The sequence below is a fragment of the Chiloscyllium plagiosum genome, unplaced genomic scaffold (genome assembly GCF_037043375.1).
Source record: "Chiloscyllium plagiosum isolate Xiang-an unplaced genomic scaffold, Cpla_swu_hap1 HiC_scaffold_10, whole genome shotgun sequence".
Classification (NCBI taxonomy): domain Eukaryota; kingdom Metazoa; phylum Chordata; class Chondrichthyes; order Orectolobiformes; family Hemiscylliidae; genus Chiloscyllium; species Chiloscyllium plagiosum.
Genome location: NW_028270148.1, coordinates 1,185,460 through 1,212,227, shown reverse-complemented (window position 1 = coordinate 1,212,227; position 26,768 = coordinate 1,185,460). Strand labels below are relative to the sequence as shown.

Genomic DNA, 26,768 nt, shown 5'->3' with positions numbered 1-26,768 from the left:
TTAAACTGTGGGAGGGAGGGACACACACATGCTTGAACTGTGGGAGGGAGGGACACACACACACATGTTTGAACTGTGGGAGGGAGGGACACACACACACATGCTTGAACTGTGGGACGGAGGGACACACACATGTTTGAACTGTGGGAGGGAGGACACACACACACATGCTTGAACTGTGGGAGGGAGGGACACACACATGTTTGAACTGTGGGAGGGAGGGACACACACACATGCTTGAACTGTGGGACGGAGGGACACACACATGTTTGAACTGTGGGAGGGAGGGACACACACACACACACAAGTTTGAACTGTGGGAGGGAGGGACACACACACACACATGTTTGAACTGTGGGAGGGAGGGACACGCACACACGTTTGAACTGTGGGAGGGAGGGACACACATACATGTTTGACCTGTGGGAGGGAGAGACACATACACACATGTTTTAACTGTGGGAGGGAGGGACACACACATGTTTGATCAGAGTCGAGAGTGTGGTGCTGGAAAAGCACAGCAGGTCAGGCAGCATCCGAGGGGCAGGAGAATCGATGTTTCGAGCAAAAGTCCTCCATCAGGAATGAGAAAAAAGTATTACCAGATTAGAATCTCCTCAATTCAGATGACTGACTCCAAGCTGGTAAACCACAGCCAGAGTACTGTATGGAAGTAAATGATGACTAGGTGACAGGGTACTGTCCTCTGTAGTTATTTCACACTTTGAATTTCTTAGTCCTTTACAAAGCACTGAATTCTTCACTTGTACATCTTTGGGAATGGTATAATCAGTACTGTCAGACATTCTACAACCTCTGAAGTCATGGACATCAGCTGGTTAACTCTCAACCTTAACGAGCTGATGGCCATGACTTTGGAGATTGTAGAACGATCACTGACCATCTTGTGCTGACTGGGTAGATATCTGCCAGAGCAGTGCGATACTACAATCGATGTCTCGTGTGTGTGTGTCCCTCCCTCCCTCCCACAGTTCAAACACGTGTGTGTCCCTCCCGCCCACAGTTCAAACATGTGTGTGTCCCTCCCTCCCACAGTTCAAACATATGTGTGCGTGTGTCCCTCCCTCCCACAGTTCAAACATGTGTGTGTGTGTGTCCCTCCCTCCCACAGGTCAAACATTAGTGTGTGTCCCTCCCTCCCACAGGTCAAACATTAGTGTGTGTCCCTCCCTCCCACAGTTCAAACATGTGTGTGTGTGTGTCCCTCCCTCCCACAGGTCAAACATTAGTGTGTGTCCCTCCCTCCCACAGTTCAAACATGTGTGTGTGTCCCTCCCTCCCACAGTTCAAACGTATGTGTGTGTGTCCCTCCCTCCCACAGTTCAAACGTGTGTGTGTGTGTGTGTCCCTCCCTCCCACAGTTCAAACATGTGTGTGTGTGTCCCTCCCTCCCACAGTTCAAACATGTGTGTGTCCCTCCCTCCCACAGTTCAAACATGTGTGTGTGTCCCTCCCTCCCACAGTTCAAACATGTGTGTGTCCCTCTGTCCCACAGTTCAAGCATGCGTGTGTCCCTCCCTCCCACAGTTCAAACATGTGTGTGTGTGTCCCTCCCTCCCACAGTTCAAACGTGTGTATGCGTCCCTCCCGCTCACAGTTCAAACATGTGTGTGTGTGTCCCTCCCTCCCACAGTTCAAACGTGTGTATGCGTCCCTCCCTCCCACAGTTCAAGCATGTGTGTGTGTGTCCCTCCCTCTCACAGTTCAAACGTGTGTGTGTGTCCCTCCCTCCTACAGTTCAAACGTGTGTGTGTGTCCCTCCCTCCTACAGTTCAAACATGTGTGTGTGTGTGCCCCTTCCTCCCACAGTTCAAACATGTGTGTGTGTCCCTCCCTCCCACAGTTCAAACATGTGTGTATGTCCCTCCCTCCCACAGTTCTAGCATGTGTGTGTATGTCCCTCCCTCCCACAGTTCTAGCATGTGTGTGTGTGTCCCTTCCTCCCACAGTTCAAACGTGTGATCTCCTTATATTTTTTTCTCCCTAATTTGTTTTTTTCTCTATAAAGGAACAAAAAAAACCCTAAAAACACAAAACTAAAAAAGAAAATCAGAAGGCAAATGTCTCCTTATTCAAGGAGACCCTCTTCCTCCTTACAGTTACACTGGCTGTGGCCATTCAGCTCAGAGTCAGTCACCCAAACCAAAGAGATTATAATCTGGTTATATTCTTTTCTACCTAATCTGGTTATACCTTTTTAACATTTTTTTTTCTTTTTTCCCTTCTCTGGTTATGTCTTTTTATAATCCCTACACTACTGCCAAACAGCGGTAGTGCTTATTTTGCCCAGCACCCTTGTTGCGTGCGTACAGGTATAAGTCACAGTGAATGAACAAGTGCATAAATCCTTATTCATGTCCCACCACCAGAAAGAAAGGAAAACACCCGAGCGGCCAGTGACAAGCAGAGCTCTGCCCAACAAAGGGCGATGTTGAGTGATCAAAAAGTGAAACAGGGGGGTGGGGTGCAGGGATTAAATCAAAATAGAGTTGGAGGGGGAAATAAAGCACTCCACATCCCATGGCGCCCCTAATCTGGTTATAAATATTTCATTCATTTTGAGTCTGTTGCAGTATTTGTTACGTGATCATAGAATCCCTCCAGTGTGGGGACAGGCCATTTGGCCCAACCAGTCTACACCGGCCCTTCAAAGGGTATACCACCCAGATCCATTCCCCTACCGCTCTATATTTCCCCTGACTCCTACACCTAGCCTACACACCCCTGGACACTATGGGCAAATGAGCATGGCCAATTCACCTGACCTGCACATCTTTAGACTGTGGGAGGAAACCCATGCAGACACGGGGAGAATGCGCAAACTCCACACAGACAGTCACCCAAGGCTGGAGCCAAACCCAGGTCCCTGGCGCTGTGAGGTAACAGTGCTAACCACTGAGCCACCCTAATCTGGTTTTTAATTTAACAAAGATGATTAGACTTTTATCCAGAATATTAACACCAATAACATAGCTGGCAATACATCAACTGGAACAGACTCCAATGAACATGCTTTAGTCCTGGATGTGATTAGCACCAAAATCCCATCACGGTAGTGCCTTATGAACTCGCTGGTGTCTCAGCAGGGTGGATGAATGAATGGAACCCCTCCCACATTTAGAACAGGTAAATGCTCTCTCCCCACTATGTATTCGGTGGTGTGTCAGGATTCATAGAGTCATAGAGATGTACAGCGTGGAAACAGACCCTTCGGTCCAACCCGTCCATGCCGACCAGATATCCCAACCCAATCTAGTCCCACCTGTCAGCACCCGGCCCATATCCCTCCAAACCCTTCCTATTCATATATCCATCCAAATGCCTCTTAAATGCTGCAATTGTACCAGCCTCCACCACATCCTCTGGCAGATCATTCCATACATGTACCACCCTCTGCGTGAAAACGTTGCCCCTTAGGTCTCTTTCCCCTCTCACCCTAAACCTATGCCCTCTAGTTCTGGACTCCCCAACCCCAGGGAAAAGACTTTGCCTATTTATCCTATTTATGCCCCTCATAATTTTGTAAACCTCTATAAGGTCACCCCTCAGCCTCCGACGTTCCAGGGAAAACAGCCCCAGCCTGTTCAGCCTCTCCTATAGCTCAGATCCTCCAACCCTGGCAACATCCTTGTAAATCTTTTCTGAACCCTTTCAAGTTTCACAACACCTTTCCGATAGGAAGGAGACCAGAATTGCATGCAATATTCCAACAGTGACCTAACCAATGTCCTGTACAGCCGCAACATGACCTCCCAACTCCTGTACTCAATACTCTGACCAATAAAGGAAAGCATACCAAATGCCTTGAGGTTGAATGAATTAGTGAAGCCCTTCCCACACTGAGTGCAGGTGAAGGGTTTCTCCCCATTGTGAGTGCGCTGGTGGGTCAGCAGGGTGGACAATTGATGAATCTCTTTCCACACTCAAAGCAGGTGAATGGCCTCTCTCCAGAGTGAATTCGCTGGTGGGCACTGAGTTCAGATGATCACCTGAACCTAGTTCCACAAGGTCATGTAAATGGTCTCTCATCCGTGGGAACAAGTTGATGGGATGTCAGTTCCCAGGAACTTTTATAGCATTTCCCACAGTCTTGGCATTTGAAAGGCCTAATCTGGTTATATTGGTCAACCACGGCTTTCCTGATTGGTGCAGGGTAACAACCCCAATTAAGAACCACATAGTCAACAAGACCTGGGTGGCACGGTGGCACAGTGGTTAGCACTGCTGCCTCACAGCGCCTGAGACCCGGGTTCCATTCCCGCCTCAGGCAACTGTCTGTGTGGGGTTTGCACGTTCTCCCCGTGTCTGCGTGGGTTTCCTCCGGGTGCTCCGGTTTCCTCCCACAGTCCAAAAATGTGCAGGTCAGGTGAATTGGCCATGCTAAATTGCCCATAGTGTTAGGTAGGGGGTAAATGTAGGGGTATGGGTGGGTTGCGCTTCGGCGGGTCGGTGTAGACTTGTTGGGCCGAAGGGCCTGTTTCCACACTGTAATGTAATCTAATCTAAAAAACCTAGGTGGTTCCAAACACCCGACTGCCCCCAGTCTGAGGATGGAGGCCTGGTCTTTCTCTTGTAGCCTTTCTTGTGATGTTTTTGCCCCAGCTCCAGTGCCTCTGACTCTGACACAGGCAGCATATAGCAGACCATGGCCCATCGCCTGCATCCAAAGAATCTAGGGAGAGCTTCCTCCTCTTTTTCCGGTGGTAACAGTATCAATGTTTAGTCATAGTGTAGGTTAGGTGGATTCACCTTGGTAGATATGGAGCTACAGGGATAGGGTAGAGGGCTAGGTCTAGATAGGATGCTCTTCAGAGGGTCAGTGTGGACATGATGGGCTGAATGGCTTGCATCCACATTGTTTGGATTCTATTCTGTTCTTTCTAGCATGATTTAACAATCACATATGTGATGCATGTGCAGAGATGTGGAACTGATGAGATGAGAGTTAATGTACTATTCTGTGAATGACCAATAGGTTACTTTATGACCATGTTTACTGGGTAATTTGCACAACTTGTAACTGTGAGTTATAATGCAGACAAACCTTTTTAAAATTTAGGGAATACATGAACAATAGGACCCTGGGAAGTGCTGAGGATCATAGGGGCCTTAATGTGTCTTGGTACCTTTAAGGTAGCAGGACAGATACCTGTACATTAAATAGTTATGAACACATATGGGATACTTGCCTTTATTGGTTGAGGGGTGAGGGCTAAGAGCAGAGGGCTTATACTGGAACTATATAAAATGTTAAATAGTGAGGCCACTTGAGGGGGGGTCATAATTGAGATGTACAAAAATTATGAGGGGCATTGATACGGTAGACAGGAAGAAACCTTACCCCTTGATGGAGTGATCAATGACCAGGGCATAGATGCAAAGTAAAGGGTAGGAGGTTAAAACAGGATGTGAGGAAAATCTTTTTCACCCAGAGGGTTGTGGGAATTTGGAATCCACTGCCTGTAAGTGGCAGAGCCAGAAACCTTCATTACGTTTAAGAAGTATTTATGTGATGTCAAGGTATACAAAGCTATAAAGTTAAAAATCACACCACACCAGGTTATAGTCCAACAGGTTTAATTGGAAGCACTAGCTTTCAGAGCTCCTCTCTGAATCAGGACAACCACCTGATGAAGGAGCGACACTCCGAAAGCTAGTGTGCTTCCAATTAAACCTGTTGGACTACAACCTGGTGTGGTGTGATTTTTAATTTTGTACACCCCAGTCCAACACCGGCATCTCCGAATCATAACTACAAGGCTACAGGCTAAGTGCTGGGAAATGGGGTTAGAATGGTTAGAAGGTAGTTTTTGACCACTGCCGATGGGCCAAAGAGCCTGGTTCCGTGCTGTATAGTGCAGAGGCTGTAAAAAGGGGAATATTTGGAGAAATACAATTGGTTTGGTGTAGTCATGTGACTTCTCCTCTGCTGTGAGTGCAACCTATGGGAGCCATTAAACAGACATCACTTGAAACAATACTTCTTACCATCTTAGCCTCATATCGCAGGATGATCTTGTCCATTTCCAGTATTTTGCGGACGTCCTTCTTTGGTGGTTTGGGGATGAACGATAAACAATTCCCCAGTGAATCCTCCACTGATCCAAATCCATTGTATGGAGGAACCCACTAGAGCCAATGGGAACAGAGTATTACAACACAACTACCATAAGAACAGGGTATTTAGCACAGCAGCCAATGAGAACAGGCCATAATATGGATGTGCAAATGTTGGACTGGGGTGGACAAGGTCAGAGGTCACATGACACCAGGTTATAGTCCAAACAGGTTTATTTGAAATCACAAGCTTTCGGAGCACTGCCCCTTCACCACTTCACTTCATGAATGAGAACAGGAGAAAGGGAGAGGCCAATGATTGGGTATGATCAGACTCGGAGGTTGATTAGACTCTAAAACAAGATGGTGGTTATATCAGTGAACATAAAACATCACGATAATTGCAATAATTACAGTAGACTAGATTGAGTGTAATTTAGGTAAATCAGTACTTTACCCAGAAGGTGTGTCTCGAACCCAGGATGGTGAGGAGGGAGGAAGTAAATGGGCAGGTGTTATTCCTTCTGGGATACCAGGGGAAGTGCTGTGGAGGTTTGGGGATGTACTGGGAGTGGAGGAGGGTTGGATCAGGGTGTCCCGGTGGGAACGGTCCCTAAGGATGGCTGACAAGGGAGAGGAGAGGAATATGTATCTGGTAGTGGCATTCTGCTGGAGGTGGCGGAAGTGTGCCTTATGATCTTTTGGATGCGGATGCTGTTGAAGTGGTGCTTGAGGACCATGAGACCCTGTCGGTGTTGTGGGTGAGAAGACAGGAGGTGAGGGGTCAGACACAGCTTGTTTACTACAGTGATTGGGAATCCTGGATTGAGGAAGAAGGTGGACATTTCAGAGGCCCCCTTGTGGATGTTGGTATCATCAGAATAGATGTGATGGGTTTGGACAAACTGGGAGAATGGAATAGATTCTTTACAGGAAAGCAGTGTGTGAGGATGTATGGTCAAGCTAACTGGAGGAGTCAATGGGTTTGTAGGGATATTGGTGGCCCGCTTATCACTAGAAATGGAAACAGAGGTGTTGAGGAAGGGAAGGGAGGAGTCAAGTGAAGGTGAGCGCAGGGTGGAAGTTGGAAGTGAAATTGATCATTTTTCCAAGCCTGGACAAGAGAGGGAAGGAGCACTGATGATGTCATCGATGTAGCAGAGGAAGAGTTGTGGGGAGGGACCTGAGTAGGACTGGAACAAGGAATGTTCCGCAAGCCCCACAAAGGGCCAGCCATAACTGGGCCCATGTGGGTACCCATGGCCACACTTTCACCTGAAGAAAGTGAGAGGTGTTAAAGGGGAAGTTGTTACATTGCAGTACATCCCAACAGTGAGCGTGAGGTAGAAGAACAAATAGGTAAACAGATTATGGAAGGATGTCGAGGCAACAGGGTAGTGGTGATGGGAGATTTTAATTTTCCCAACATTGACTGGGATACACTTAGAGTCAGAGGTCTGGATGGGGTAGAGTTTGTAAGGAGCGTCCAGGTGAGTTTTCCGGAGCTGTATGTCAATAGCCCGACGAGGGAAGGGGCCATATTGGACCTGGTACTGGGGAATAAGCCAGGCCAGGTGGTAGAAGTTGTGGTGGGGGATTTCTTTGGGAACAGTGACCACAATTCTGTAAGTTTTAGAATATTCGTAGACAAAGATGAGAGTGGTCCTCAGGGAAGAGTACTAAACTGGGCCAAGGCCAATTATATCAAAATTAGGCAGGAGCTGGGAAATGTGGATTGGACACAACTATTTGAAGGGAAGTCCACATCTGATATGTGGGAGGCTTTCAACGATAAGTTGAAGATAGTGCAGGATAGGCATGTCTCTTTGAAAACAAGGGAAAGGTAAGGTAAGATTCATGAACCGTGGATGACAGGAGAAATCGAGCAAATAGCCAAGGGGAAAAGGGAAGCGTACATAAGGTCCAGGTAGCTAAGAACAGGACGCGCCTTGGAGGAATATCAGGAGAGTTGGACCATTGTTAAACGAGGAATCAAGCGGGTAAAAGGGGACATGAAATAGCTTTAACGAGCAGAATTAAGGAGAACCCCAAAGCATTTTATTTTTATATAAGAAGCAAGAAGGTAACTAGAGAAAGGATTGGTCCACTAAAGAGATCTGGGTGTTCTTGTATACCAGTCAATGAAGGTAAGCATGCAGGTACAGCAGGTAGTGAAGAAGGCTAATAGCATGCTGGCCTTCATAACAAGAGGGATTGAGTATAGAAGCAAAGAGGTTCTTCTGCAGCTGTACAGGGCCCTGGTGAGACCGCACCTGGAATATTGTGTGCAGTTCTGGTCTCCAAATTTGAGGAAAGACATTCTGGCTATTGAGGGAGTGCAGCGTAGGTTCACAAGGTCAATTCCCGGAATGGCGGGACTACCTTATGCTGAAAGACTGGAGCAACTGGTCTTGTATACCCTTGAGTTTAGAAGACTGAGAGGGGATCTGATTGAGACGTATAAGATTATTAAAAGATTGGACATTCTGGAGACAGGAAAAATGTTTCCGCTATGGGTGAGAGCCGAACCAGAGGACACAGCTTAAAAATACAGGGTAGACCATTTAGGACAGAGCTCAGGAGAAACTTCTTCACCCAGAGAGTGGTGGCTGTGTGGAATGCTCTGCCCCAGAGGGCAGTGGAGGCCCACTCTCTGGATTCATTTAAGAAAGAGTTGGATAGAGCTCTCAAGGATAGTGGAATCAAGGGTTATGGAGATAAGGCAGGAACAGGATACTGATTAAGGATGATCAGCCATGATCATAATGAATGGTGGTGCAGGCTCGAAGGGCAGAATGGCCTACTCCTGCACCTATTGTCTATTGTCTATAAAGGATAAGGAAGGAAGGCTGTGTGTCAAACCTGAGAGAATGGGTGAGATTCTGAATGATTACTTTGCAACAGTGTTCAGTTTAAGATGTGTCTGGACAGATGCATGAGTAGGTGGGGAGCAGAGGGATACAGATGCTTAGGGATTGGGCGATAGGTTTAGAGAGTGGATTTGAATCGGCTCAGGTTTGGAGGGCTGTAAATTTTCTTTTTTCTTTGTTCAGAGTGAGGATGAGCCTGGCCGGGCAGAGGAGGGTGAGGGGAGATGAAGATGGTTTAGGCCAGATAGGAGCAGAGAGCCCTGACACTATCCTGGTGTGTAAAGGAATTGCATGTCTGTATTGATGAGGTGGTGGCTGGTGTCGGCAAACTGGAAATTCTGAAGTTGATTTAAAATGCCAGAAGAATTGTGGATGTAAGTGGGAAGAGGTTGGCCAAAGAGAAAGAAAATCAAGTTGAGGCAGGCAGTGACAAGCTGCACTGGGTATATTGTCAGAGCATCAGCATTTGCTGTTCTTTGTTTTATTCAAGAGTCAGTTGGCAAAGATTTAGGTAGACAGTGACCATTGTATGACCAAGGTTGATGTTGATTATGAAGAAGAACAAGAGCAAATCCTGAGTGAAATCATTACTTGGGGGAGGGCTGATCTTAATGGTATAAAAGACTGAACAATGGGCTGCCTCTGAAGAGGTGACAGTTTGGGGTACCGTCAAGGCAAATGCCTAAAGTTCCCTGGATAAAGCAGAAGAAAGTTGTACATAACAGATATTGGATGGCTAAAACAGTTGGATGGCTGATGTCATTTCAACCTCAACTCCCCTTTCCTGCCCACTCCCTGTAACCTCTCAAACTGTTACTCATTAAAACTCTGCCTATCTCCTCCTTAAACTTACTCAAAGTCCCAGCATCCTCAACACTCTAGGGCAGCGAATTCCACAGATTTGTGATCCATTGAGAGGAATAATTTCTCCTCATTTCCATTTTAAAACTGCTTCCCCTTATCGTAAGACAATGGCTTCTCCTTCTATATTGCCACACATGAGGAAACACCCTCTCTACATCTACTTTGTCAATCTCGTTTAGCATCTTATATACCTCAATTAAGTTTTCTCTCATTTTTCTAAACTCCATAGTGTTCCGTCTAAAACTGCTCACTCTCTGCCCAAGACAAATCCCTCATCTCTGGAAACAAGGTAGTGAACCTCCTCTGAACTGCCTCTTAATATAATCACATCCCTCGCCAAGTCAGGGGACTATGATTGCAACCAATGCTCCAGGTGCAGTCTCACTATTGCCTTGTACAGTTGCAGAAACACTTCCCAACTTTTACACTCTATTCCTTTAGCAATAAATGCCAATGTTCCATTTACCTTCCTTATTACCTGCTCTAATTGCATACTTTCTGTGGTTCACCAAATCCTTCTACATCAAAACCATCTGCAGTTTCTCTCCATTTAGATAATAGGTTGCCTTTTCATTTCTCTGATCAAAACAGTTAATGATGTGGAGGAGCCGGTGTTGGACTGGGGTGGACAAGGTTAAAAATCACCCAACACCAGGTTATAGTCCAACAGGTTTATTTGGAAGCACTAGCTTTCTGAGCACTGCTCCTTCACCAGGTAACTAGTAGGGCAGGATAAGTAAACATAGAACTTATAGTAAAAGTTGTATCATACTTTGATCTTTTACTATAAATTCTGTATCTTATGATCCTGCCCCACTAGCCCCACCTGATGATGGAGAAGCACTCTGAAAGTTTGAACTTCCAAATTAAACAGATAGCCTCACAGTTAACCACATTAAACTCCACCTGCCAACGTTCTGAGGAAGGGTCAATGGATCCAAAACGTTAACTCTGATTTCTGTCCACAGAGGCTGCCAGACCTGCTGAGCTTGTTCAGCAATTTCTGTTTTTGTTCCATTTGCCAAATTTGGCCCATTCACCGAATCTATCGCTGTTCTTTTGTCAAGTTATTTTTTCTTCATTGCAACTTCATTTCCCATCTATTTTAGTGCCATTTGAAAATTTGGCTCTAGCACCTTATCTCCCGGCTGAGAAATCATGAATATCGATTGTAAATAGTTGGGGCCTGAGGGTCAAACCCTGTGGCACCTCACTAGTTACGACATACCAAGGGAAAAAGACCCATTTATCCCAGCTATCTGGCCAAAATCTTCCAATGGTGTGAGATATGGTGAGGCAATGACCATCTCCAACAACAGGCAACCTAAACATCACCAATTAACATTCAATGTTGTCACTATTACTGAATTCCATACTATCAAACATCCTGGATATTACTGTTGATTAGATACTGAACTGGACTAACCTTTTAGATATTGTGGCTACAGACTAACATCCTGACTCCCCAAAACCTGTCCACCAGCAACAGGGCACAATCCAGGAATACTGGGTGAGCCCTTAATCACAGGTTCCTGGGAATACATGAATTCAATTAAAAAAACTGCAAACCTTTTTCTCTGGTGGTGCAGGTTTCTTGATGACATCAACGGGATGAAGCTCCACCCCCCTAATGTTCTGGTAAAAGTAATTCTTTGTGAACTCATCACAGTCATAGATGAAGAATTCACGGTCAAGAAGAGTGACAGATTGACCAACAATGAAATCCCGTGGACCACACCATTCCTTCACCTCCTGGTCAGACATCTCCATTGAGATCGACGGGAAGGTTGCTACAGAGGCAGGGACAGAAAAACAATGTGTGAGAGGGAGGTAATGACCATCAATGGGACTCAGAGCTATATCCCCAGTGAGAGTCAGTGCCTGGGGAACACCATACCGCAGTGAAAGTTAGTAAGTATATGACCAAAACCCAGTGAGAATCAGTGTGTGTGGGACTGTACCCCAGTGAGTGTCAGTGTGTGGGGGACTATACCCCAGTGAGAGTCGGTGTGTGTGGGACTGTACCTCAGTGAGAATCAGTGTGTGTGGGGCTGTACCCCAGTGAGTGTCAGTGTGTGGGGGACTATACCCCAGTGAGAATCAGTGTGTGTGGGGCTGTACCCCAGTGAGTGTCAGTGTGTGTGGGACTGTACCCCAGTGAGTGTCAGTGTGGGTGGGACCATACCCCATTGAGGGTCAGTGTGTGTGGGGCTGTACATCAGTAAGAGTCAGTGTGTGTGGGACTGTACCCCAGTGAGAGTCAGTATGTGTGTGGGACTGTACCCCAGTGAGTGTCAGTGTGTGTGTGGGACTGTACCCCAGTGAGTGTCAGTGTGTGTGGGACTGTATCCCAGTGAGAATCAGTGCGTGTGGGACTATACCCCAGTGAGAGTCAGTGTGTGTGGGACTGTACCCCAGTGAGAATCAGTGCGTGTGGGACTATACCCCAGTGAGAGTCAGTGTGTGTGTGGGACTGTACCCCAGTGAGTGTCAGTGTGTGTGGGACTGTACCCCAGTGAGTGTCAGTGTGTGTGGGACTGTGCCCCAGTGAGAGTCCGTGTGTGTGGGATTTTACCCCAGTGAGAGTCAGTGTGTGTGGGACTGTACCCCAGTGAGAATCAGTGTATGTGGGACTGTACCCCAGTGAGTGTCAGTGTGTGTGGGACTGTACCCCAGTGAGAATCAGTGTGTGAGTGACTATACCCCAGTGAGAGTCAGTGTGTGTGGGACGATACCCCAGTGAGAGTCAGTGTGTGTGTGGCACTGTACCCCAGTGAATGTCAGTGTGTGTGGGACTTCACGGCAGTGAGTGTCAGTGTGTGTGGGACTGTAACCCAGTGAGTGTCAGTGTGTGTGGGACTGTACCCCAGTGAGAGTCCGTGTGTGTGGGACTGTACCCCAGTGAGAATCAGTGTGTGTGGGACTGTGCCCCAGTGAGAGTCACTTGTATGTGACTGTACATCAGTAAGAGTCAGTGTATGTGGGACTGTACCCCAGTGAGAGTCCGTGTGTGTGGGACTGTACCCCAGTGAGAGTCACTTGTATGTGACTGTACATCAGTGAGAGTCAGTGTGTGTGGGACTGTACCCCAGTGAGAGTCAGTGTATGTGGGACTGTACCCCAGTGAGAGTCAGTACGTGTGTGGGACTGTACCCCAGTGAGTGTCAGTGTGTGTGTGGGACTGTACCCCAGTGAGTGTCAGTGTATGTGGGACTGTACCCCAGTGAGAATCAGTGTGTGTGGGACTATACCCCAGTGAGAGTCAGTGTGTGTGGTACTGTACCCCAGTGAGAGTCAGTGCGTGTGGGACTATACCCCAGTGAGAGTCAGTATGTGTGTGGGACTGTACCCCAGTGAGTGTCAGTGTGTGTGGGACTTCACGGCAGTGAGTGTCAGTGTGTGTGGGACTGTACCCCAGTGAGAGTCACTTGTATGTGACTGTACATCAGTGAGAGTCAGTGTGTGTGGGACTGTACCCCAGTGAGAGTCAGTGTATGTGGGACTGTACCCCAGTGAGAGTCAGTGTGTGTGGGACTGTACCCAGTGAGTGTCAGTGTGTGTGTGGGACTGTACCCCAGTGAGAGTCCGTGTGTGTGGGACTGTACCCCAGTGAGAATCAGTGTGTGTGGGACTGTGCCCCAGTGAGAGTCACTTGTATGTGACTGTACATCAGTAAGAGTCAGCCTATGTGGGACTGTACCCCAGTGAGAGTCCATGTGTGTGGGACTGTACCCCAGTGAGAGTCACTTGTATGTGACTGTACATCAGTGAGAGTCAGTGTGTGTGGGACTGTACCCCAGTGAGAATCAGTGTCGGTGGGACTATACCCCAGTGAGAGTCAGTGTGTGCGGGACTGTACCCCAGTGAGAATCAGTGCGTGTGGGACTATACCCCAGGGAGAGTCAGTATGTGTGTGGGACTGTACCCCAGTGAGTGTCAGTGTGTGTGGGACTGTACGGCAGTGAGTGTAAGTGTGTGTGGGACTGTACCCCAGTGAGAGTCCGTGTGTGTGGGACTGTACCCCAGTAAGAATCACTTGTATGTGACTGTACATCAGTGAGAGTCAGTGAGTGTGGGACTTTAGCCCAGTGAGAGTCACTTGTATGTGACTGTACATCAGTGAGAGTCAGTGTGTGTGGGACTGTACCCCAGTAAGAGTCACTTGTATGTGTCTGTACATCAGTGAGAGTCAGTGTGTGTGGGGCTGTACCTCAGTGAGAATCAGTGTCGGTGGGACTATACCCCAGTGAGAGTCAGTGTGTGCGGGACTGTACCCCAGTGAGAATCAGTGCGTGTGGGACTATACCCCAGGGAGAGTCAGTATGTGTGTGGGACTGTACCCCAGTGAGTGTCAGTGTGTGTGGGACTGTACGGCAGTGAGTGTCAGTGTGTGTGGGACTGTACCCCAGTGAGAGTCCGTGTGTGTGAGACTGTACCCCAGTGAGAGTCCGTGTGTGTGGGACTGTACCCAAGTGAGAATCAGTGTGTGTGGGACTGTGCCCCAGTGAGAGTCACTTGTATGTGACCGTACATCAGTAAGAGTCAGTGTATGTGGGACTGTACCCCAGTGAGAGTCACTTGTATGTGACCGTACATCAGTAAGAGTCAGTGTATGTGGGACTGTACCCCAGTGAGAGTCAGTGTATGTGGGACTGTACCCCAGTGAGAATCAGTGTGTGTGGGACTATACCCCAGTGAGAGTCAGTGTGTGTGGTACTGTACCCCAGTGAGAGTCAGTGCGTGTGGGACTATACCCCAGTGAGAGTCAGTATGTGTGTGGGACTGTACCCCAGTGAGTGTCAGTGTGTGTGGGACTTCACGGCAGTGAGTGTCAGTGTGTGTGGGACTGTACCCCAGTGAGAGTCACTTGTATGTGACTGTACATCAGTGAGAGTCAGTGTGTGTGGGACTGTACCCCAGTGCGAGTCAGTGTATGTGGGACTGTACCCCAGTGAGAGTCAGTGTGTGTGGGACTGTACCCCAGTGAGTGTCAGTGTGTGTGTGGGACTGTACCCCAGTGAGAGTCCGTGTGTGTGGGACTGTACCCCAGTGAGAATCAGTGTGTGTGGGACTGTGCCCCAGTGAGAGTCACTTGTATGTGACTGTACATCAGTAAGAGTCAGCGTATGTGGGACTATACCCCAGTGAGAGTCCGTGTGTGTGGGACTGTACCCCAGTGAGAGTCACTTGTATGTGACTGTACATCAGTGAGAGTCAGTGTGTGTGGGACTGTACCCCAGTGAGAGTCACTTGTATGTGTCTGTACATCAGTGAGAGTCAGTGTGTGTGGGACTGTACCTCAGTGAGAATCAGTGTCGGTGGGACTATACCCCAGTGAGAGTCAGTGTGTGCGGGACTGTACCCCAGTGAGAATCAGTGCGTGTGGGACTATACCCCAGGGAGAGTCAGTATGTGTGTGGGACTGTACCCCAGTGAGTGTCAGTGTGTGTGGGACTGTACGGCAGTGAGTGTCAGTGTGTGTGGGACTGTACCCCAGTGAGAGTCCGTGTGTGTGGGACTGTACCCCAGTAAGAATCACTTGTATGTGACTGTACATCAGTGAGAGTCAGTGAGTGTGGGACTTTAGCCCAGTGAGAGTCACTTGTATGTGACTGTACATCAGTGAGAATCAGTGCGTGTGGGACTATACCCCAGGGAGAGTCAGTATGTGTGTGGGACTGTACCCCAGTGAGTGTCAGTGTGTGTGGGACTGTACGGCAGTGAGTGTCAGTGTGTGTGGGACTGTACCCCAGTGAGAGTCCGTGTGTGTGAGACTGTACCCCAGTGAGAGTCCGTGTGTGTGGGACTGTACCCAAGTGAGAATCAGTGTGTGTGGGACTGTGCCCCAGTGAGAGTCACTTGTATGTGACCGTACATCAGTAAGAGTCAGTGTATGTGGGACTGTACCCCAGTGAGAGTCACTTGTATGTGACCGTACATCAGTAAGAGTCAGTGTATGTGGGACTGTACCCCAGTGAGAGTCAGTACGTGTGTGGGACTGTACCCCAGTGAGTGTCAGTGTGTGTGTGGGACTGTACCCCAGTGAGTGTCAGTGTGTGTGTGGGACTGTACCTCAGTGAGAATCAGTGTGTGTTGGACTGTGCCCCAGTGAGAGTCACTTGTATGTGATCGTACATCAGTAAGAGTCAGTGTATGTGGGACTGTACCCCAGTGAGAGTCAGTACGTGTGTGGGACTGTACCCCAGTGAGTGTCAGTGTGTGTGTGGGACTGTACCCCAGTGAGTGTCAGTGTATGTGGGACTGTACCCCAGTGAGAATCAGTGTGTGTGGGACGGTACCCCAGTGAGAGTCAGTGTGTGTGTGGGACTGTACCCCAGTGAGTGTCAGTGTGTGTGGGACTTCACGGCAGTGAGTGTCAGTGTGTGTGGGACTGTACCCCAGTGAGAGTCAGTGTGTGTGTGGGACTGTACCCCAGTGAGTGTCAGTGTGTGTGGGACTTCACGGCAGTGAGTGTCAGTGTGTGTGGGACTGTACCCCAGTGAGAGTCCATGTGTGTGGGACTGTACCCCAGTGAGAATCAGTGTGTGTGGGACTGTGCCCCAGTGAGAGTCACTTATATGTGACTGTAGATCAGTAAGAGTCAGCGTATGTGGGACTGTACCCCAGTGAGAGTCCGTGTGTGTGGGACTGTACCCCAGTGAGAGTCACTTGTATGTGACTGTACATCAGTGAGAGTCAGTGTGTGTGGGACTGTACCCCAGTGAGAGTCAGTGTATGTGGGACTGTACCCCAGTGAGTGTCAGTGTGTGTGGGACTGTACCCCAGTGAGAATCAGTGTGTGTGGGACTATACCCCAGGGAGAGTCAGTGTGTATGTGGCACTGTACCCCAGTGAATGTCAGTGTGTGTGGGACTTCACGGCAGTGAGTGTCAGTGTGTGTGGGACTGTAACCCAATGAGTGTCAGTGTGTGTGGGACTGTACCCCAGTGAGAGTCCGTGTGTGTGGGACTGTACCCCAGTGAGAATCAGTGTGTGTGGGACTGTGCCCCAGTGAGAGTCACTTGTATGTGACTGTACATCAGTAAGAGTCAGTGTATGTGGGACTGTACCCCAGTGAGAGTCCGAGTGTGTGGGACTGTACCCCAGTGAGAATCACTTGTATGTGACTGTACATCAGTGAGAGTCAGTGTGTGTGGGACTATACCCCAATGAGAGTCAGTGTATGTGGGACTGTACCCCAGTGAGTGTCAGTGTGTGTGGGACTGTACCTCAGTGAGAGTCAGTGTATGTGGGTCTGTTCTCCAGTGAGAGTCACTTTGTATGTGACTGTACATCAGTAAGAGTCAGTGTGTGTGGGACTGTACCCCAGTGAGAGTCAGTACGTGTGTGGGACTGTACCCCAGTGAGTGTCAGTGTGTGTGTGGGACTGTACCCCAGTGAGTGTCAGTGTATGTGGGACTGTACCCCAGTGAGAATCAGTGTGTGTGGGACGGTACCCCAGTGAGAGTCAGTGTGTGTGTGGGACTGTACCCCAGTGAGTGTCAGTGTGTGTGGGACTTCACGGCAGTGAGTGTCAGTGTGTGTGGGACTGTACCCCAGTGAGAGTCAGTGTGTGTGTGGGACTGTACCCCAGTGAGTGTCAGTGTGTGTGGGACTTCACGGCAGTGAGTGTCAGTGTGTGTGGGACTGTACCCCAGTGAGAGTCCGTGTGTGTGGGACTGTACCCCAGTGAGAATCAGTGTGTGTGGGACTGTGCCCCAGTGAGAGTCACTTGTATGTGACTGTAGATCAGTAAGAGTCAGCGTATGTGGGACTGTACCCCAGTGAGAGTTCGTGTGTGTGGGACTGTACCCCAGTGAGAATCACTTGTATGTGACTGTACATCAGTGAGAGTCAGTGAGTGTGGGACTATACCCCAGTGAGAATCAGTGTGTGTGGGACTGTGCCCCAGTGAGAGTCACTTGTATGTGACTGTACATCAGTAAGAGTCAGCGTATGTGGGACTGTACCCCAGTGAGAGTCCGTGTGTGTGGGACTGTACCCCAGTGAGAGTCACTTGTATGTGACTGTACATCAGTGAGTGTCAGTGTGTGTGGGACTGTACCCCAGTGAGAATCAGTGTGTGTGGGACTATACCCCAGAGAGAGTCAGTGTGTGTGTGGCACTGTACCCCAGTGAATGTCAGTGTGTGTGGGACTTCACGGCAGTGAGTGTCAGTGTGTGTGGGACTGTAACCCAATGAGTGTCAGTGTGTGTGGGACTGTACCCCAGTGAGAGTCCGTGTGTGTGGGACTGTACCCCAGTGAGAATCAGTGTGTGTGGGACTGTGCCCCAGTGAGAGTCACTTGTATGTGACTGTACATCAGTAAGAGTCAGCGTATGTGGGACTGTACCCCAGTGAGAGTCCGAGTGTGTGGGACTGTAACCCAGTGAGAATCACTTGTATGTGACTGTACATCAGTGAGAGTCAGTGTGTGTGGGACTATACCCCAGTGAGAGTCAGTGTATGTGGGACTGTACCCCAGTGAGTGTCAGTGTGTGTGGGACTGTACCTCAGTGAGAGTCAGTGTATGTGGGTCTGTTCTCCAGTGAGAGTCACTTTGTATGTGACTGTACATCAGTAAGAGTCAGTGTGTGTGGGACTGTACCCCAGTGAGAGTCAGTACGTGTGTGGGACTGCACCCCAGTGAGTGTCAGTGTGTGTGTGGGACTGTACCCCAGTGAGTGTCAGTGTGTGTGGAACTGTACCCCAGTGAGAATCAGTGTGTGTGGGACTGTACCCCAGTGAGAATCAGTGTGTGTGTGGGACTGTACCCCAGTGAGTGTCAGTGTGTGTGGGACTTCACGGCAGCGAGTGTCAGTGTGTGTGGGACTGTACACCAGTGAGAGTCAGTGTGTGTGTGGGACTGTACCCCAGTGAGTGTCAGTGTGTGTGGGACTTCACGGCAGTGAGTGTCAGTGTGTGTGGGACTGTACCCCAGTGAGAGTCCGTGTGTGTGGGACTGTACCCCAGTGAGAATCAGTGTGTGTGGGACTGTGCCCCAGTGAGAGTCACTTGTATGTGACTGTAGATCAGTAAGAGTCAGCGTATGTGGGACTGTACCCCAGTGAGAGTCTGTGTGTGTGGGACTGTACCCCAGTGAATCACTTGTATGTGACTGTACATCAGTGAGAGTCAGTGAGTGTGGGACTATACCCCAGTGAGAATCAGTGTGTGTGGGACTGTGCCCCAGTTAGAGTCACTTGTATGTGACTGTACATTAGTAAGAGTCAGCGTATGTGGGACTGTACCCCAGTGAGAGTCCGTGTATGTGTAGGACTGTACCCCAGTGAGAGTCACTTGTATGTGACTGTACATTAGTGAGAGTCAGTGTGTGTGGGACTGTACCCCAGTGAGATTCACTTGTATGTGACTGTACATCAGTGAGAGTCAGTGTGTGGGGGACTGTACCCCAGTGAGAGTCAGTGTGTGTGGGACTGTACCCCAGTGAGAGTCAGTGTATGTGGGACTGTACCCCAGTGAGTGTCAGTGTGTGTGGGACTGTACCCCAGTGAGAATCAGTGTGTGTGGGACTATACCCAGGGAGAGTCAGTGTGTGTGTGGCACTGTACCCCAGTGAATGTCAGTGTGTGTGGGACTTCACGGCAGTGAGTGTCAGTGTGTGTGGGACTGTAACCCAGTGAGTGTCAGTGTGTGTGGGACTGTACCTCAGTGAGAGTCCGTGTATGTGGGTCTGTACTCCAGTGAGAGTCACTTTGTATGTGACTGTACATCAGTAAGAGTCAGTGTGTGTGGGACTGTACATCAGTAAGAGTCAGTGTGTGGGGGACTGTACCCCAGTGAGAGTCAGTGTGTGTGGGACTGTACCTCAGTAAGAGTCAGTGTGTGGGGGACTGTACCCCAGTGAGTGTCAGTGTGTGTGGGACTGCACCCCAGTGAGAGTCAGCGTGTGTGGGACTGCACCCCAGTGAGAGTCACTTGTGTGTGGTACTATACCCCAGTGAGTGTCAGTGTGTGTGGGACTGTACCCCAGTGAGAGTCATTGTGTGTGGGACTATAACCTAGTGAGAGTCAGTGTGTGGGGGACTATACCCCAGTGAGTGTCAGTGTGTGTGGGACTGTACCCCAGTGAGAGTCATTGTGTGTGGGACTGTACCTCAGTGAGAGTCACTTTGTATGTGACTGTACCTCAGTAAGAGTCAGTGTGTGTGGGACTGTAACCTAGTGAGAGTCAGTGTGTGTGGGACTGTACCTCAGTGAGAGTCACTTTGTATGTGACTGTACCTCAGTAAGAGTCAGTGTGTGTGGGACTATACCCCAGTGAGTGTCAGTGTGTGTGGGACTGTACCCCAGTGAGAGTCAGTGTGTGTGGGACTGTACCCCAGTGAGAGTCAGTGTGTGTGGGACTATACCCCAGTGAGAGTCAGTGTGTGTGGGTCTGTACTCCAGTGAGAGTCAGTGTGTGCGAGTCTGTACCCCAGTGAGAGTCAGTGTGTGTGGGACTGTACCCCAGTGAGTGTCAGTGTGTGTGGGACTGTACCCCAGTGAGTGTCAGTGCGTGTGGGACTGTACCCCAGTGAGTGTCAGTGTGTGTGGGACTGTACCCCAGTGAGTGTCAGTGTGTGTGGGACTGTACCCCAGTGAGTGTCAGTGTGTGTGGGACTTCACGGCAGTGAGTGTCAGTGTGTGTGGGACTGTACCCCAGTGAGAGTCCGTGTGTGTGGGACTGTACCCCAGTGAGAATCAGTGTGTGTGGGACTGTGCCCCAGTGAGAGTCACTTGTATGTGACTGTAGATCAGTAAGAGTCAGCGTATGTGGGACTGTACCCCAGTGAGAGTTCGTGTGTGTGGGACTGTACCCCAGTGAGAATCACTTGTATGTGACTGTACATCAGTGAGAGTCAGTGAGTGTGGGACTATACCCCAGTGAGAATCAGTGTGTGTGGGACTGTGCCCCAGTGAGAGTCACTTGTATGTGACTGTACATCAGTAAGAGTCAGCGTATGTGGGACTGTACCCCAGTGAGAGTCCGTGTGTGTGGGACTGTACCCCAGTGAGAGTCACTTGTATGTGACTGTACATCAGTGAGTGTCAGTGTGTGTGGGACTGTACCCCAGTGAGAATCAGTGTGTGTGGGACTATACCCCAGGGAGAGTCAGTGTGTATGTGGCACTGTACCCCAGTGAATGTCAGTGTGTGTGGGACTTCACGGCAGTGAGTGTCAGTGTGTGTGGGACTGTAACCCAATGAGTGTCAGTGTGTGTGGGACTGTACCCCAGTGAGAGTCCGTGTGTGTGGGACTGTACCCCAGTGAGAATCAGTGTGTGTGGGACTGTGCCCCAGTGAGAGTCACTTGTATGTGACTGTACATCAGTAAGAGTCAGCGTATGTGGGACTGTACCCCAGTGAGAGTCCGAGTGTGTGGGACTGTAACCCAGTGAGAATCACTTGTATGTGACTGTACATCAGTGAGAGTCAGTGTGTGTGGGACTATACCCCAGTGAGAGTCAGTGTATGTGGGACTGTACCCCAGTGAGTGTCAGTGTGTGTGGGACTGTACCTCAGTGAGAGTCAGTGTATGTGGGTCTGTTCTCCAGTGAGAGTCACTTTGTATGTGACTGTACATCAGTAAGAGTCAGTGTGTGTGGGACTGTACCCCAGTGAGAGTCAGTACGTGTGTGGGACTGCACCCCAGTGAGTGTCAGTGTGTGTGTGGGACTGTACCCCAGTGAGTGTCAGTGTGTGTGGAACTGTACCCCAGTGAGAATCAGTGTGTGTGGGACTGTACCCCAGTGAGAATCAGTGTGTGTGTGGGACTGTACCCCAGTGAGTGTCAGTGTGTGTGGGACTTCACGGCAGCGAGTGTCAGTGTGTGTGGGACTGTACACCAGTGAGAGTCAGTGTGTGTGTGGGACTGTACCCCAGTGAGTGTCAGTGTGTGTGGGACTTCACGGCAGTGAGTGTCAGTGTGTGTGGGACTGTACCCCAGTGAGAGTCCGTGTGTGTGGGACTGTACCCCAGTGAGAATCAGTGTGTGTGGGACTGTGCCCCAGTGAGAGTCACTTGTATGTGACTGTAGATCAGTAAGAGTCAGCGTATGTGGGACTGTACCCCAGTGAGAGTCCGTGTGTGTGGGACTGTACCCCAGTGAGAGTCACTTGTATGTGACTGTACATTAGTGAGAGTCAGTGTGTGTGGGACTGTACCCCAGTGAGATTCACTTGTATGTGACTGTACATCAGTGAGAGTCAGTGTGTGGGGGACTGTACCCCAGTGAGAGTCAGTGTGTGTGGGACTGTACCCCAGTGAGAGTCAGTGTATGTGGGACTGTACCCCAGTGAGTGTCAGTGTGTGTGGGACTGTACCCCAGTGAGAATCAGTGTGTGTGGGACTATACCCAGGGAGAGTCAGTGTGTGTGTGGCACTGTACCCCAGTGAATGTCAGTGTGTGTGGGACTTCACGGCAGTGAGTGTCAGTGTGTGTGGGACTGTAACCCAGTGAGTGTCAGTGTGTGTGGGACTGTACCTCAGTGAGAGTCCGTGTATGTGGGTCTGTACTCCAGTGAGAGTCACTTTGTATGTGACTGTACATCAGTAAGAGTCAGTGTGTGTGGGACTGTACATCAGTAAGAGTCAGTGTGTGGGGGACTGTACCCCAGTGAGAGTCAGTGTGTGTGGGACTGTACCTCAGTAAGAGTCAGTGTGTGGGGGACTGTACCCCAGTGAGTGTCAGTGTGTGTGGGACTGCACCCCAGTGAGAGTCAGCGTGTGTGGGACTGCACCCCAGTGAGAGTCACTTGTGTGTGGTACTATACCCCAGTGAGTGTCAGTGTGTGTGGGACTGTACCCCAGTGAGAGTCATTGTGTGTGGGACTATAACCTAGTGAGAGTCAGTGTGTGGGGGACTGTACCTCAGTGAGAGTCATTGTGTGTGGGACTGTAACCTAGTGAGAGTCAGTGTGTGTGGGACTGTACCTCAGTGAGAGTCACTTTGTATGTGACTGTACCTCAGTAAGAGTCAGTGTGTGTGGGACTATACCCCAGTGAGAGTCAGTGTGTGTGGGACTGTACCTCAGTGAGTGTCAGTGTGTGTGGGACTGTACCCCAGTGAGAGTCAGTGTGTGTGGGACTGTACCCCAGTGAGAGTCAGTGTGTGTGGGACTATACCCCAGTGAGAGTCAGTGTGTGTGGGTCTGTACTCCAGTGAGAGTCAGTGTGTGCGAGTCTGTACCCCAGTGAGAGTCAGTGTGTGTGGGACTGTACCCCAGTGAGTGTCAGTGTGTGTGGGACTGTACCCCAGTGAGTGTCAGTGCGTGTGGGACTGTACCCCAGTGAGTGTCAGTGTGTGTGGGACTGTACCCCAGTGAGAGTCAGTGTGTGTGGGACTATACCCCAGTGAGTGTCAGTGTGTGTGGGACTGTACCCCAGTGAGGGTCAGTGTGTGTGGGACTGTACCCCAGTGAGAGTCAGTGTGTGTGGGACTATACCCCAGTGAGAGTCAGTGTGTGTGGGACTGTACCCCAGTGAGAGTCAGTGTGTGTGGGTCTGTACTCCAGTGAGAGTCAGTGTGTGTGGGACTATACCCCAGTGAGAGTCAGTGTGTGTGGAACTGTACCCCAGTGAGTGTCAGTGTGTGTGGGACTGTACCCCAGTGAGGGTCAGTGTGTGTGGGACTGTACCCCAGTGAGAGTCAGTGTGTGCGGGACTGTACCCCAGTGAGAGTCAGTGTGTGCGGGTCTGTAACCCAGTGAGAGTCAGTATGTGTGGGACTGTACCCCAGTGAGTGTCAGTGTGTGTGGGACTGTACCCCAGTGAGTGTCAGTGCGTGTGGGACTGTACCCCAGTGAGTGTCAGTGTGTGTGGGACTGTACCCCAGTGAGTGTCAGTGTGTGTGGGACTTCACGGCAGTGAGTGTCAGTGTGTGTGGGACTGTACCCCAGTGAGAGTCAGTGTGTGTGTGGGACTGTACCCCAGTGAGTGTCAGTGTGTGTGGGACTTCACGGCAGTGAGTGTCAGTGTGTGTGGGACTGTACCCCAGTGAGAGTCCGTGTGTGTGGGACTGTACCCCAGTGAGAATCAGTGTGTGTGGGACTGTGCCCCAGTGAGAGTCACTTGTATGTGACTGTAGATCAGTAAGAGTCAGCGTATGTGGGACTGTACCCCAGTGAGAGTCTGTGTGTGTGGGACTGTACCCCAGTGAGAATCACTTGTATGTGACTGTACATCAGTGAGAGTCAGTGAGTGTGGGACTATACCCCAGTGAGAATCAGTGTGTGTGGGACTGTACCCCAGTGAGAGTCACTTGTATGTGACTGTACATCAGTAAGAGTCAGCGTATGTGGGACTGTACCCCAGTGAGAATCAGTGTGTGTGGGACTGTACCCCAGTGAGAATCCGTGTGTGTGGGACTGTACCCCAGTGAGAGTCACTTGTATGTGACTGTAGATCAGTGAGAGTCAGTGTGTGTGGGACTGTACCCCAGTGAGAGTCAGTGTATGTGAGACTGTACCCCAGTGAGTGTCAGTGTGTGTGGGACTGTACCCCAGTGAGAATCAGTGTGTGTGGGACTATACCCCAGTGAGAGTCAGTGTGTGTGTGGCACTGTAACCCAGTGAGTGTCAGTGTATGTGGGACTGTACCCCAGTGAGAGTCCGTGTGTGTGGGACTGTACCCCAGTGAGAATCACTTGTATGTGACTGTACATCAGTAAGAGTCAGCGTATGTGGGACTGTACCCCAGTGAGAGTCCGTGTGTGTGTGGGACTGTACCCCAGTGAGAGTCACTTGTATGTGACTGTACATTAGTGAGAGTCAGTGTGTGTGGGACTGTACCCCAGTGAGATTCACTTGTATGTGACTGTACATCAGTGAGAGTCAGTGTGTGGGGGACTGTACCCCAGTGAGAGTCAGTGTGTGTGGGACTGTACCCCAGTGAGAGTCAGTGTATGTGGGACTGTACCCCAGTGAGTGTCAGTGTGTGTGGGACTGTACCCCAGTGAGAATCAGTGTGTGTGGGACTATACCCAGGGAGAGTCAGTGTGTGTGTGGCACTGTACCCCAGTGAATGTCAGTGTGTGTGGGACTTCACGGCAGTGAGTGTCAGTGTGTGTGGGACTGTAACCCAGTGAGTGTCAGTGTGTGTGGGACTGTACCTCAGTGAGAGTCCGTGTATGTGGGTCTGTACTCCAGTGAGAGTCAGCGTGTGTGGGACTGCACCCCAGTGAGTGTCAGTGTGTGTGGGACTGCACCCCAGTGAGAGTCAGCGTGTGTGGGACTGCACCCCAGTGAGAGTCATTGTGTGTGGGACTGTAACCTAGTGAGAGTCAGTGTGTGTGGGACTGTACCTCAGTGAGAGTCACTTTGTATGTGACTGTACATCAGTAAGAGTCAGTGTGTGGGGGACTGTACCCCAGTGAGTGTCAGTGTGTGTGGGACTGCACCCCAGTGAGAGTCAGCGTGTGTGGGACTGCACCCCAGTGAGAGTCATTGTGTGTGGGACTGTAACCTAGTGAGAGTCAGTGTGTGTGGGACTGTACCTCAGTGAGAGTCACTTTGTATGTGACTGTACCTCAGTAAGAGTCAGTGTGTGTGGGACTATACCCCAGTGAGTGTCAGTGTGTGTGGGACTGTACCCCAGTGAGGGTCAGTGTGTGTGGGACTGTACCCCAGTGAGAGTCAGTGTGTGTGGGTCTGTACTCCAGTGAGAGTTAGTGTGTGCGAGTCTGTACCCCAGTGTGAGTCAGTGTGTGTGGGACTGTACCCCAGTGAGTGTCAGTGTGTGTGGGACTGTACCCCAGTGAGTGTCAGTGCGTGTGGGACTGTACCCCAGTGAGTGTCAGTGTGTGTGGGACTGTACCCCAGTGAGAGTCAGTGTGTGTGGGACTATACCCCAGTGAGTGTCAGTGTGTGTGGGACTGTACCCCAGTGAGAGTCAGTGTGTGTGGAACTGTACCCCAGTGAGTGTCAGTGTGTGTGGGACTGTACCCCAGTGAGGGTCAGTGTGTGTGGGACTGTAACCTAGTGAGAGTCAGTGTGTGTAGGACTGTAACCCAGTGAGAGTCAGTGTGTGTGGGACTGTACCTCAGTGAGAGTCACTTTGTATGTGACTGTACCTCAGTAAGAGTCAGTGTGTGTGGGACTATACCCCAGTGAGTGTCAGTGTGTGTGGGACTGTACCCCAGTGAGAGTCAGTGTGTGTGGGACTGTACCCCAGTGAGAGTCAGTGTGTGTGGGACTATACCCCAGTGAGAGTCAGTGTGTGTGGGACTGTACCCCAGTGAGAGTCAGTGTGTGTGGGACTATACCCCAGTGAGAGTCAGTGTGTGTGGGACTGTACCCCAGTGAGAGTCAGTGTGTGTGGGTCTGTACTCCAGTGAGAGTTAGTGTGTGCGAGTCTGTACCCCAGTGTGAGTCAGTGTGTGTGGGACTGTACCCCAGTGAGTGTCAGTGTGTGTGGGACTGTACCCCAGTGAGTGTCAGTGCGTGTGGGACTGTACCCCAGTGAGTGTCAGTGTGTGTGGGACTGTACCCCAGTGAGAGTCAGTGTGTGTGGGACTATACCCCAGTGAGTGTCAGTGTGTGTGGGACTGTACCCCAGTGAGAGTCAGTGTGTGTGGAACTGTACCCCAGTGAGTGTCAGTGTGTGTGGGACTGTACCCCAGTGAGGGTCAGTGTGTGTGGGACTGTAACCTAGTGAGAGTCAGTGTGTGTAGGACTGTAACCCAGTGAGAGTCAGTGTGTGTGGGACTGTACCTCAGTGAGAGTCACTTTGTATGTGACTGTACCTCAGTAAGAGTCAGTGTGTGTGGGACTATACCCCAGTGAGTGTCAGTGTGTGTGGGACTGTACCCCAGTGAGAGTCAGTGTGTGTGGGACTGTACCCCAGTGAGAGTCAGTGTGTGTGGGACTATACCCCAGTGAGAGTCAGTGTGTGTGGGACTGTACCCCAGTGAGAGTAAGTGTGTGTGGGTCTGTACTCCAGTGAGAGTCAGTGTG

The 26,768-nt window shown here is 50.1% G+C and overlaps 1 protein-coding gene across 1 annotated transcript in view; it reads right to left on the bottom strand.

The window, feature by feature from the left end:
• efhc1 (EF-hand domain (C-terminal) containing 1) overlaps positions 1 to 26,768 on the bottom strand; it is an 88,491-nt gene that overhangs the window by 27,785 nt on the left and 33,938 nt on the right. Inside the window, exons 6-7 of the mRNA XM_087990956.1 lie at positions 11,382 to 11,602; positions 6,010 to 6,150 (exon numbers count right to left, since the gene is read on the bottom strand). Coding sequence (XP_087847082.1) covers positions 6,010 to 6,150; positions 11,382 to 11,602 — 362 coding nt within the window. The remainder of the gene's footprint in view (positions 1 to 6,009; positions 6,151 to 11,381; positions 11,603 to 26,768) is intronic.